Source organism: Desmodus rotundus, chromosome 6, assembly GCF_022682495.2.
Source record: "Desmodus rotundus isolate HL8 chromosome 6, HLdesRot8A.1, whole genome shotgun sequence".
Lineage (NCBI taxonomy): Eukaryota > Metazoa > Chordata > Mammalia > Chiroptera > Phyllostomidae > Desmodus > Desmodus rotundus.
In genome coordinates this window covers 152,234,920-152,247,023 of record NC_071392.1, presented here as the reverse complement: position 1 = coordinate 152,247,023, position 12,104 = coordinate 152,234,920, and the positions used below count along the sequence as shown (strand labels likewise).

The window sequence follows — 12,104 nt, the reverse complement described above, 5'->3', positions numbered from 1 at the left end:
TCGATTCCCAGTCGGGGCACATGTCTGGGTTGCAGACCAGGTTCTGGGTGTGGGTGTGGGTGTGGGAGAGGCAACTGATGGATGTTATCTCTCACACATTGCCGTTTCTCTCGCTCATTCTCCCTCCCTTCCCTTCTCCCCAAAGGTAAATAAAACCTTTCTTTAAAAAAAATAAAGAGAAAGCTGTGGAGATGCACATTTAGTTCACCCAATTTGTGGAAAATGTCTACCATACAGTGTCAAATCAAAGAATCCAAACCATGTATACTTCATTTTTTAAATAAGTTTGTTCCTGGGACACCACCTTCTCATTTCCAAATTCAGAGACAGACAGATGAGTTTGTGGATGGACAAACTGGTGGACAGACAGATCTCCACCTTCAAGACAAAGCAGGAAGGGTCATTTTTTTATTAAGCTCCTGTTGTTTGGTGCTCAAGGGAGTTGCCTTCAGGAGAAATGGATTCTTGGAGTACCTTGCTCAGTTCATTAGTTTACACCCAGGGCAGGGGAGGGGTGTTATGCCTTTCCGTGTGGAAGAGATGTGAAATGAGAATTGGGTAACTGAGTTTGCAGGCAAATCAATTTTAGGAAAGACTACAAAAATTCATGCCTGGAAATGGATTCTCCTAACATATCCAGGCCCACAGACCCTTTGAATGCTTTCCTATACCCCACGGTCCTATACCCCAGCTTGGAAGACCCTTCACTTGGAGGGGAGCTCAAAAACTTCCTTGATTGAATGAATAAAAGGGCTCTAGGCAGAAGAAATACAAATCGCCCAAGGCAGGAATTAAATTTATTTGAAAACAGGAGGGGAACTGGGGGTCAGCAATGGTGGAGAGATTAGCAGAAGTGAATCCTTCAGTACTCCTCCTGTTCCACACAGAAGCTTCCCGCTGACTAGGAATGGCAAAGACGAGACTAACCTCACCCCTGGGGCGGACACTCTCATTCATCCATCTCACAAATATTAGGGACCCATTATGCCTGTGATCCAACAGAAAACAAGGTTCCTGCTTTAGATCTCACATTCTAGAGGGAAGAGACAGACAATGGAACAGTGCTCTGAAGACAAGAAATCAGATGACTGTGTCTGACAGTGACAGTCAGTTGGGTGGGGTGGCCCAGGGTCAGGGTGGAGAGGGTTCTCCAAGCCAGTGAGGCTTGAGCTGAGATCTGAATAGTGACACAGACGGAGTCACATGAAATGGGATGAAGATACGGTGGAAGAGGGTACCAACCAGGCAGAAGGAGCTAGCAGTGCCAAGGCTCTGTGGTGGGAATGAAGAGCAGAAAGGACAGAGCCTGATTAGCAGTTAACCGGACACACCATTCGCTTTCTTAACAGCAGGGAGCACAAGACTGCCAGTGAGCACCGTCGACTCGGTTCACCAGGCACACTACAAATAGAGCAAGGATGCAGGTGACCTCTGGCACCAGTGGCAACTGCAAAAGATTTGTAGTCAAAAGGCAACCATGGGTTTTCTGGGAGGGACGAACAGATCCAGTGAGGTCTGCTGCTGACTGTCTTCTCTCAGGCTAGCTTTTCAGTCACCCCATTTCTGCATAAACCGCATGTAGAGAAACCACAGGATTTCCGGACCTCGTTCCTGAAAACCAAATGTGCAAAGTCCCTTCAATGAGGGCTTCTTGTGACCACAACGCTGTGGAGCAGAAACCAGAGCTGAAAGATAACAAGTTTTGGAGTCAGTACAGTGGCTTTTATGCTAGCTCTGGCCATTTATATCTGAGTGACCATGAGCAGGGCATCTCACATTTCTAAGCTCATTTCCTGGAGATTCTGGAGAACACGTGTGCACAGTTACGAGTGGAAGTTCTTTATTTATTCTGCAAACAACAGGATGTATTATTGGTGGCTGGCCAGTGACTGTTGATGGAGGATTCAATGCCACGGCAGACACGGGGCCTTCTGCCTTCTGAAGACGTGGCTGGTTTGCTCCGCAGACGCCCCACCAGCTGCGGCAACGCACACTCCTCCGGCAGGAGGGTTTGCACAAGGCGGGCGTTCGGAGCTCTGCCTCACAGAAGCTGCTGCTGCAAGGGGTGAGGGGCTCACCTGTGTTTGGAATGCTGAACACAGATACAGGTGTGACCGAGGGAATAAAACCCTTTGCAGGACCCTCGGGTTTTGTGGAGCACTCGACTCGGTTCACCAGACAGACTACAAACAGCGAGGCTGCAGTTGGCCTCCAGTGTCAACCAACTCAGACCCCAAGGACGCCCTTTCTTTCCCTGCTTCTCTCTGCAGGGCTCCCCAGAAGCTGGAACCATGGCTACAGGGAGCTTTCAGAAGAGAAAGTCTACTCTTTAACCTTCAGGTGGCCAACGCAAGGGAAGGAATCTGTCTGGCCGAGCTTGGATCCCATGCCTATCTTTGGCCTGATCGTGGTGGCCCATGGGATGGGTCACTCTGACTGTCCAGCTTGGGTCATCTGTTCCATGGCTGCTGACAGGCAGCACCAGCCAGGACAGCAGCTGACTCACCGCTCTGCACTGTGCAGGCATCAGGGCCCCCAGGAGCGGTGCGGGGCACAATCCTTGTGCTCTTGGACATACTGCAATCGACTGGGGATGTCGATGGTCATCTGAAGAAACCGCAGGGCCAACCCTGAACGTGTGGGGTGGAATTTCACAAAGCGCAGTGCGTCGGACACTGAGGTGCACTCGGGGAAGGAGGAAGCCCTGGCAGCCACCTGGGGAACAGTGGTGGACTCTGTGCCACTGCAGGCTCCTTCTACGTGAGGAGAGGCAGCCAGGTAAGGAGTGGAGTGGGGATGTGGGGAAAGCCTCTGCACTCAAGTGAAGGGAGCTCTGCTCCCTCCATCATGCCTCCCCCAACGGTCCCCAGTGGCCTGCAAAGAGGGTCATGCATGTTAGTGTCCCCTGCAGTGTGCAAAAGACTAACAGTGGCCACATGGATAAAAGCAGGTCTCTGGGCCCATCTGGCCGGCTGAGGGCCCTGAGTGTGTATTTTTAACAAGCTGGCCCAAGCGATTCAGATGTGGCTGGTGCTGCACTGTACTCCGAGGAAAGTTGCACAGGTTGGTGTCCGAGGAAGGAAGGAAGAAGAGATTTGGCTGCCTGTTTGTTAAAGGCTAACTTCCAATCCTCTGCAACAGCCCCAGCGGACCAGTCATTTTTATGTAACGAGCAACTGAGTGGAGGGGCGAGCAAAAAACCAAACCAAACTGAAAAAGCATCATCTGGACTGGCTGGGGAGGGATATGAAGGAAATGACTGGGCAGGGGAGAGCTAACCGTCAGGGAGACACAGGCGAAGTGAGGGGTGGGGGCGGGGGGTAAAACAGAGAGAGGACATTCATTCAGAAAGGCCACTTTATTGATGGAGATGAAACGAAAAGTTCTCCACAGCCCTCCCTCACTCACATCAGTGGTTTCACTGGGCATCTGAGACTGGCGTGGGCAGGCCCGTGGCCAGCTCCCTGCTCCACCTGAGGCGGCCACATCAAAACACATCACAGCTCACGAAGATTCCCAGACGCACCCCAGGGTCCCCCAGACAGTTGCTGTGCATTTTTAAAATATTGTACAAAATATGTTACGTAGGAAAGGTCAGCTGTGCTGTTGATTATCTGCAGGACGTCCTTTTAGGATTACCGTCCCCAAAATATTACTTATTTATTGCAGTGAAACCTCTAGAAGGTAGAGCTGTACAAAAAAAAAAAAAAAAAAAAATCTAAACAATTTTATTTTAAGAAGAGCAGCAACTGAACGCTGCTGTAGTTCATTTAAATTTTCTTTCTCAAAAATACATTCCTAAATATACAAACTATACAATCTTGACATTTTAATGCTGGTTTTGTTTTTGTGTTTTTTCCTCTGAATAATAATAGAATCCAAACTAAAACAATCTTCATCTTCAGACCTACAGGAGCACTAGAGGACGTGTGACTCGGTACCTTCATATAACACCACATAAATAACTTCAGCCACAGTCTCTGTTCACAGCGTGGTCAGTGAAACCAAGGAAATACTTTTCTGGTGCTTAGACGTCGTCTGCAGAGAGGGTTGGGATATTCAGCCGAGGCCGGGTGAAAAATGCCATCTTCTCCCTGTAAAAGAGGCCATCATCATCCCTTTAGAGCAGGAGTTCCCAACCATTCCTTGCAGACTCCATGGCAGGCTGTGCTGTGCACTGTACGTCAAGTAGCAGCATCCCTGCCCCTGCTCCCAAGATGCCAGGTGCCGGCTGGGACAACCAAAAATGTCCCCCAGGGTGGGGGGACCCAAATCATTGCTGGTTTAGAAGCACTGCTTAGGGGACATGAGCAAGACTGGAGACCTTTCGTTAAAATCAGGGACTTGATGAGAAGGGCCCTTGGGCCACTTCCAGTGTTTGTTTTCGATTCCCGCTGGCTTAAAAGCGGAGATGCCCAAACATGGTCACACACATCACAGTTCCTTTGAAATGTGTTCTAGCCTTATGTGAGAGGACATCGCAAGTCTAAACGCAAGGCCCTCCTGTGAGCCACCCGGGTCTCCTACAGCGAGAAAGCACCTCCCTGAGATCCCAACAGGCAGCGGGCAGAGCCAGGAGGCCAGGCAGGCATCTGTCAGCCCAGCTTATGTATCCGTCGGCCGATCCTCTGCAATTACCAGTGACGGAAATGCTGAGAGAGGCCGGAGCAGGTGGCTCATTCATTAAACAAGAGGAGCTAACAAGCTCAGGTTGTCGGGGACTGAGAAGGACAGCGAGGGAAGGCAGTGCAGAGCGCAGACCACCGGGCATGGCTCAGCAGAGGATGAATGTCTGTGACAGAGCTGGTGCTCTGCTAGAGAAGGGGTCACGGGATGGGGACAGGGAGATGGAGAAGGGCACCGAGGTGGGTAGGTGGGGTGTGAAAGGGAAAAAAGGTGAGCCGGCCGGCCAGGCACCCTCTTGCTCACCTGAAAGACTGCACTTCCGGGGGCTCCTTACAGCTCTGGCCTCGAAGCCTGTGCACATCCTTGGCGGCCGCCCTCATCATCTTGTCTGTCTGCAGCTCACTCTGGCGCTCTGCTCGGTCCACCTGTAGGGCAAGGGCAGGCAAAGCCGTGAGGTTGTGGGGAGTCCTTTGGGCCTCCAGAAGTGGGTCAGCCAAGGAGAACCTTCTAGCACAAATGAGTTTATTTAGTCCAAAGGTCTGCGGGTCCACAACAGGCACCCTCGGTCTTCCTGTTCCACTGCAGGGTCCTCTGTATTCAGAGTGATGAGGGAAAGTGGGCCCGCCCTCTGGGACAGTGGCCAGTATCTGGAGCCAGGGCACTGAACACCTGTGTGGACCTGTCCGAAGTCAGGAGATGAGGCTGTCTGGCGAAACGTGTACTACTTCACCAAACCCTCCCTCAGGCCACCTCGGAGGGTAGATTTTATAATTACCTCGATTTTACTGCCCAGGAAACAGAGGCTCGGACATGTTAAATTTCTTTAACGTCAAACTACGAAGATGTGGTAGAAATCCAATTCCAAGTTGTGCAGTGTGCTCAACTTTAGGTACATTACACATCTTCCTCGTTGTTTTTTTTTTTTTTTTTTTTTAAGATTTTATTTATTTAGTTTTAGAGGGAAGTGAAAGAAAGGAGAGGGAGAGAAAAATCGATGTGTGGTTGCCTCTCACCCAAGCATGTGCCCTGACTGGGAATCGAACCAGCAACCACTTGATTCACAGGCCGGCGCTCAATCCACTGAGCCATGCCAGCCAGGACAGCACCCCTTCCTCTTAATGCAAACCTATGTAAGTACATTTGAGAACAAACCATGAAGAGCCCTAAAATACCCATGTAACAGGCACTTGACAACTTTGCACAGAGAATTTTGGTCAATGAAGCTGTTGTTTAAATGGCTCTTTAGCAGGTGATTATCAAATAGCTGTGGATGTACTATGATTTACTATTTGAAAGGTTGAGTTTCCTCAGTTCATATTCCTTAAGGCAGGGCCCATTACTTATTTTCTTATCTGTTTTTGCCTTGGCCACCCAGAAGCTCAGAGGTAAATGTAGCAGACAACTATCATGAGGCTAGAAATATATCCTCTTCTCTTCCTTACAACTTCCTGTAATTTTCTATTTTCCCTTAGTGCTCTTATTAAAGTCCTGTTCTTCTGTTCGAAGTATACAGATTATAAGTAATAAATTAGAAAAGAAACATTTTTGGACTTTCCAAATTGCCTAAGTCACTCTGCAGCTCCCACACTAGTCTTGACCTAAGAAGTCCAGCACAGCTTCCCTGCACTCAGGCATCACCAGTTGTGTCAAGAGCTGGCACTTTAGCTAACGGCCCTCCCAACAACCCAGGCAGGCACCCTCTGTACGATGCTCTTCTGCACCATCTGGCTGGGTGCAGACAGAACTAGCAGAGGGCTGTCATTCCTGCCATGGGTGGCAATCTGGGAGTGGCAGGTGTTACAAAAATGAGTCCAAGAGGCCTCTGTTTATTGACCCCGTGTCACTTAAATTTTTCCTGATAGTCTGTGACCTGTTAGCTCAAAAGCCCACTGGTGCCAAACTCAAATTTTTACCCATCTAGTTGTTTCATATATGGCTCGAGCAAGCAGGTTTTGAAACCATTTAGAACCTGCCTGCTTTCCTCGCCCTGTGAAGCTACACCCATCATCTGCTAGCCATAGATAAGATACTCCTCGGGGCTATCCAGGACCCAGAAACACTGCTGCTCTGGAGCTCTTTTTTCCTAAAGAAAGGATTTTATTTATTTTTAGAGAGAGGGGAAGGGAGGAAGTGGAACAGGGATTGGTTGTCTCTCGCACGCCCCCGATGGCGAGGGGTGAGGTGGAGACTGACTGCTCGAGTGGGCGCTGCAGCACAGGGAGGTACCGGTGTTTGAGGAAGGGCTTGCACAAGTGAGTGAGTGTGTGGCTAGTAAGGGCTTGCACACATCCACACGGAAATGCAGCAAAAAGGGCCTGGCCACCAGGTCAAGAGTTGGTAACATTTATCGGGCATAGGGGAATCCTTGATCCTTTTGCTGATGGGAATGAAGGGCCCCAGGAACACCCTCAGAGGGTCTCAGGATTGTACCACCCCCAAAGATTTGGTTGCTTTTCCCCTTGCAGCAGCAGGCAGTCATCAAGGGCAGAACGCACCGTCCCCACCTGTTCGCCGCACTCACCTGCTTCTCCAGCATCCTCAGCAGCAGGCGGAAGCGCTCATCCTCACGCAGCCACTGCGGCAGCTCCTTTTCCCCATGGCTCTTGGCTTGCTCGAGCTGCTGCTTGAGTTCCTTCAGCACCGAAATCTCCTGAGTCAGCTGGCTGTGCCAGGTCCTGGTGGCCTGCAGGTCTAACTCAAGGTCCAGCGAGGTGCGTATCAGGCGCTCGTTGCGTGGGCATTTGAAGGATGAAGGCTGTGGGGACGGGGATGGATCAGTACCTGGCTTGGACCAGTGAGCATGCCACACAAAACCCCCTCCTCTCACCCTCAAATGCCCTCCCTCCTTCCTTAATTAGCAGGCTTCCAGGCCTTCAGAAATGCCCCTCCCCCTACAGTTCTCCCATTCTATAGGTCATGTTTATTGAGCACATCTATGTCCCAGGTACCGTGCTGGGCCGCTTACGTCCTGACCTCAGTTCATTTACACAACCCTACAATGTCTTGACTGTTATCGTTGCACAGATGAGGCTCCCAGAGGTTAAGTCACACGTCATAAGTGGTAAAGCAGAGATTCCACCCCAGGTCGCTGGCTCCAGACCGCATCACGCACTGCCCACACGGGGCCCGGCTCCCTGCCCTCAGTGTCCCTGTCCCAGTCAATGCACTCTTGTCTCTCCCGGCTCTCCGCTTGTTTCCTTACTGCGAGCTTGCTTCCCGAGAGCTGAAGCCATGCCTTCTTGACTCGGTGTTCCCGTAAGGGACACCTACTGTTTCTGCCTGTGTGGCATCTACTCCCCCAGCCTTAGAGGTAAGTAATCACCCTCCCGTGGGCATCCACACCTCCTCCATGCTCAACCTGTGTGGTTCGTGTGGGGTTTCGGGGACAGGACTGTGACCTCAACTTGGCAAATCCGAGTCACAGCGATTGTTTCAGGGGCGATGCTCAGTTTTGGTACCTTTACTGAGCTATGTGGAAAAAAGGCAGCGTCTTTACAGGGAGATTCTTAAGCCAGCAGGATATAAACCTAAAACTGATCATGGTCACCTTCACCACCACGTGGGTGACCCTGGTTAAGAATTACGCTAGAAGAAGAAAAAGGCACAGGAGGAGAGGAGGAGAAAGAGGAACAGAGGAAGAACAATAAGAAGAATTATTATTATCACTGTTATTATTAAGCTACCGGGAGGGAGCAGTGCCATGAGGGGGACTGAAGCTTGGAGACGTTCAACTCCTGGATCAATTTAAACGTCGACTTCCCATCAAACAAGCCAACAAATTCCCCCTCTCGTTTTCAAGCTCTAATCTTCAGGAATCTGCATGCACAAGAGCCTGGGTAATAGAACAATGAACTCTCCTGCTATCAAAACCCAGTAATGATTTAAAAAAAAGACTGACTGTGGGAAGCTGAATTCTACGCTGGCCTCCAAGGCTGCCAGCCCCCTCAGTGCGGGTGAGACCTGTGTATATAATGGGATATCACTCCTGTGATTAGGTAACTCATCATTTGATGTTGAGTTAATCACCCTGGGTGGGCCTGACCTAATCAGGTAAGCTCTTGAACGATAAACTGGCACTTTCTGGGTATCTTTTGCTGGCCTCCAAGAAGCCACGTAGTGTTTTAGAGAGGGCCACATGGCAGGGACCTGAGAGTGACCTATGAGCTGTGAATAGCTCCAGGCCTGCAACTAGCAAAGAAATGCAAGGAAATGAATCCTTCCAACCCGTTAAGGGGGCTGGGATGTGAAACTTTCCCTGGTCAAAATTCCAGATGAGGACGCAGGCAGTCAACTCCTGGATCTCAGCCTGGTAAGACCCTGAACAGAAGGTGCAGCTAACCTGTGCTGAACTCCTCACCTGCGGGACCTGCGGGAGAAGGTACTGTTCTAAGCTGTTAAGTTTGTGGTGATTTGTTAGGCAGCAACAGGAAGCAAAGACAATGACAGACAAAGGGACTTGAGAAATGGCCCATAAACAGTTACTGCGAGCCCTATCCTCACTTACACTTGTATACTTTCAGGAATACAAAACGGCTTAGTGCAGAAGTTCTACGAGGCTTGTCTAGGGCAAACTTCGTCTAGTCTGTGCTTATAAATGCGCAGGCTCAGGAAATCCAGCCGAGAATCTATGTGGCTCAAGTTCTCAGAGCGAGAAATGAAGGTTCTTTTTCTTTGCTCTGATTGATGTCCAACCTTAGAACCTTGCTGGATGCAGACAGGGGCACAGCTCAGGCTGAGTGAGGGGGAGGATGCAGCGACCAAGGCCCTGGCCCAGCCCCTGGATTCTCCTGTTCCTTGGGCGCAGAGGACCCAAGGAAAACGTGGGCTCAGAACCATCATTAAGGGCTCCCTTACTAAGTCATCCCCCTAGGTAAATGCAAGAGGAGGTGAAGAAGGGGGAACTTCTGTGGGGCTCGCCTTGGAAGGGGGTTTTAGGGAACACAGTAGCATTTCTCCCTCCCGAATCCTTTGAGGAGATTGTTAAAAATGTAGTTTCTAGGTGCTGAATTACACTGTCCAGGAATGTGGGCTTGGAATCTCCATCATCAACAAGCTCCCCAGGAGACCCTGAAGCACCAGCCAGCCACAGAAAATGGGAAGGGGTGGGGGACCCAGAGTGGGCAGCGGGCTGTCCCTGTCACCGGAGACCCCGCGCACCTTCTCCCACTGCCAGCACCCTCTCCCTTTCCTTGCACCCTCCCCTGCCTGCACTGCTTTCTCCTGATTGCTCTAGTTCTTCCTGGAGATTCAAGGGGAGGGGTGGTGATTGACAGAGGACCAACTCCTGATTTTGGCAGTCAGTGGCCAGCCGGCCCCAGGAGACGCGGAGGAGCCTTCCCCTGCCTGGGGCTGTCGGCACGCTCTCCTTTGCCTGCATGTCTGTCACTTTGCTCTCTCTCCTCCTCTTTCTGATATTCTGGAATCTGGGTTTCTTCTAGTTCTGCAAACTCACCTGAACGGCTGCAAAGTCTGTGTTAAAAGCTCAAAGAGGGCAGGGCCCTCCACATCTCCTGCAGCCCTGGCTGTTGAAAGCCCATATCAGAAGTCAGTCCTTTGCCTAAAGCCACCCGATCCCACTCCCTCAGCCAAGTCTCCATGAGGAAAAGCCAAGATCTCTCTACGGGCACAGCTGTGGCCTCTTCCCTGCGTGCTGGATTGAGAGAAGCCCACTCCCTCCTCCCTGCTTCCAGTCGGTGCTGGGGTGCCCAGCTCCTCTGCCAGCAGGGAGGGTTGTCAGGACCTTGACCACTCAATCAGCTGGACCACACACGGAGCAGAGACTCCTGTGGGGCAGGCTCCCATTGGTGACCTTGGATTGCTGGATTTCTACCCAGGAAGGCGCTTCCCCAGAGCGTACTCAGGCCTTACAGTTCACAGATGTCCAGGTGCAAAAACCATCACAATTGCAACAGTGACGTCCTTCACACCCGTGGCCGAGGAGAAGCAGCGAGACATCAGGGGCTGGGCTAGGGGAAGCAAGGGCGGAGCAGGAGGCTGTCTTACCCGCTTCATCCGGACGCTGCGGCGCTCCAGGGAGTTTCGAACAAAAGGTGGCTTCTTGGACAGTGTGGAGCTGTCACTGTCACTCCGATTCAGCTGCAAGAAACATGTCATGGACGTTACTTGGAAGGTCCAAGTGCGTTGGAAGGCATGCTGGGGCCGGGAGGGCGGTTTCCCCCACGCAGCCCAGTCCTTCTCTCTTGTGCATGCACTCCAAGTCCCTGCTCCCTGGGCCCTGCAGGAGTGGGTTTCATTTCACCTGCCTTTCCTTTCCAGGGGACCGTTCATCAAGCACGTTCTTGGCACAGTGCATGCTGCTGCCTGCTACACATGTGGTATCTTGTTAAATCCTTCCAACAATGACGTGGGACAGGAGCATCCCCCCCATTGGCCACAGGAGAGAAGCCTGGGGCTTGCCCAAGGTCGGTGAGTTGGTAGCAGCATAGGAGGGCTGACACCAGACAGTGTGACTCCAGGACGTCACGCCCCCTTGACCTAGCCAAGGTCTATTGGCAGCGACTCGTCCCTGTTGTCCACAGAGCCTGTCTTAATGGCTCAGACGGCGCCACGGTCAAGATGGACAGACACATATAAAGAAAAAGCAGCCCCGGAGCAAAGCCTCAGGGATGGTTTCCTTGGGGCAGATGGGAGCATGAGGGCTCTGCAATCACAGCTCTGCCCATGTCAGGATCCCTTCAATCATTTACTCGTTTGCAGCCTCCCCAGGAAGCTGACCCTCTCCATCTGTGGTCAGACGTCAGGGCTTGGTCAGATGGGTGCTTTCCTACAGGAGGACTGGAGAGGGAGGCTGGGACAACAGCACCTCCCAGGATATGTGGGTGGGGGCGAGCTGCATTTCCATGTGGGTGGGATCGCCACAGGCAGATGCTGTAGAGCCCATGTGTGCTAACAGCCGCCAGCCCACCGCTGCAGGTCTCTCCCGAGACGCTGTTACATCATTTTGGGGGTTATTAATAATTATTAGTGATAATGATATAAGTAGTCTGGCTTTGTTGAACACAGCAGCCCGAGGCACGTAACTGATGAGACAGGTCCCGCACTGGGCAACCAGAACCAGAACCAGAACCAGAACCAGGCAGTGATAACAATAATTACAGCCACGTGGGCAGAGCACGTACTGTGTGCCATGTGCTTCAGCGATAGTTTCATTCTACCCTCTAACAGTCCTAATGGAGGGGGGAGGGAGGCCCCGGGAGATGGACACACTTTGACAATTCATACACCAGAACAAGAGTTCAAGGTCCAGTCTGTTTGACCCCAAAGCCACGTCCTCTCCTGGCCCCAGGACACAGGTAGGGCTCAGAGAAGAAACTAACCGACAGAGGGATGGAACATACCTGGACTGGAGTGCACAGCACAAGCAGACAGGCTGGATGTCATACCAGAAGGGGGCTTTACCCTGCCCGGCTTCCATCTGAAGGGGGCACTCAGAGAATATGTCACACCCACTATTTGTC

General features: G+C 51.5%; 1 protein-coding gene across 1 annotated transcript in view; it reads right to left on the bottom strand.

Moving 5' to 3' along the window:
• Positions 1 to 3,339: 3,339 nt before the first annotated feature.
• The window catches only part of WWC1 (WW and C2 domain containing 1), a 119,240-nt gene continuing 110,475 nt past the window's right edge, over positions 3,340 to 12,104 (bottom strand). The window contains exons 20-23 of the mRNA XM_045185067.3: positions 10,630 to 10,722; positions 7,148 to 7,381; positions 4,930 to 5,051; positions 3,340 to 4,094 (exon numbers count right to left, since the gene is read on the bottom strand). Coding sequence (XP_045041002.2) covers positions 4,028 to 4,094; positions 4,930 to 5,051; positions 7,148 to 7,381; positions 10,630 to 10,722 — 516 coding nt within the window. The 3' untranslated portion in view covers positions 3,340 to 4,027. The remainder of the gene's footprint in view (positions 4,095 to 4,929; positions 5,052 to 7,147; positions 7,382 to 10,629; positions 10,723 to 12,104) is intronic.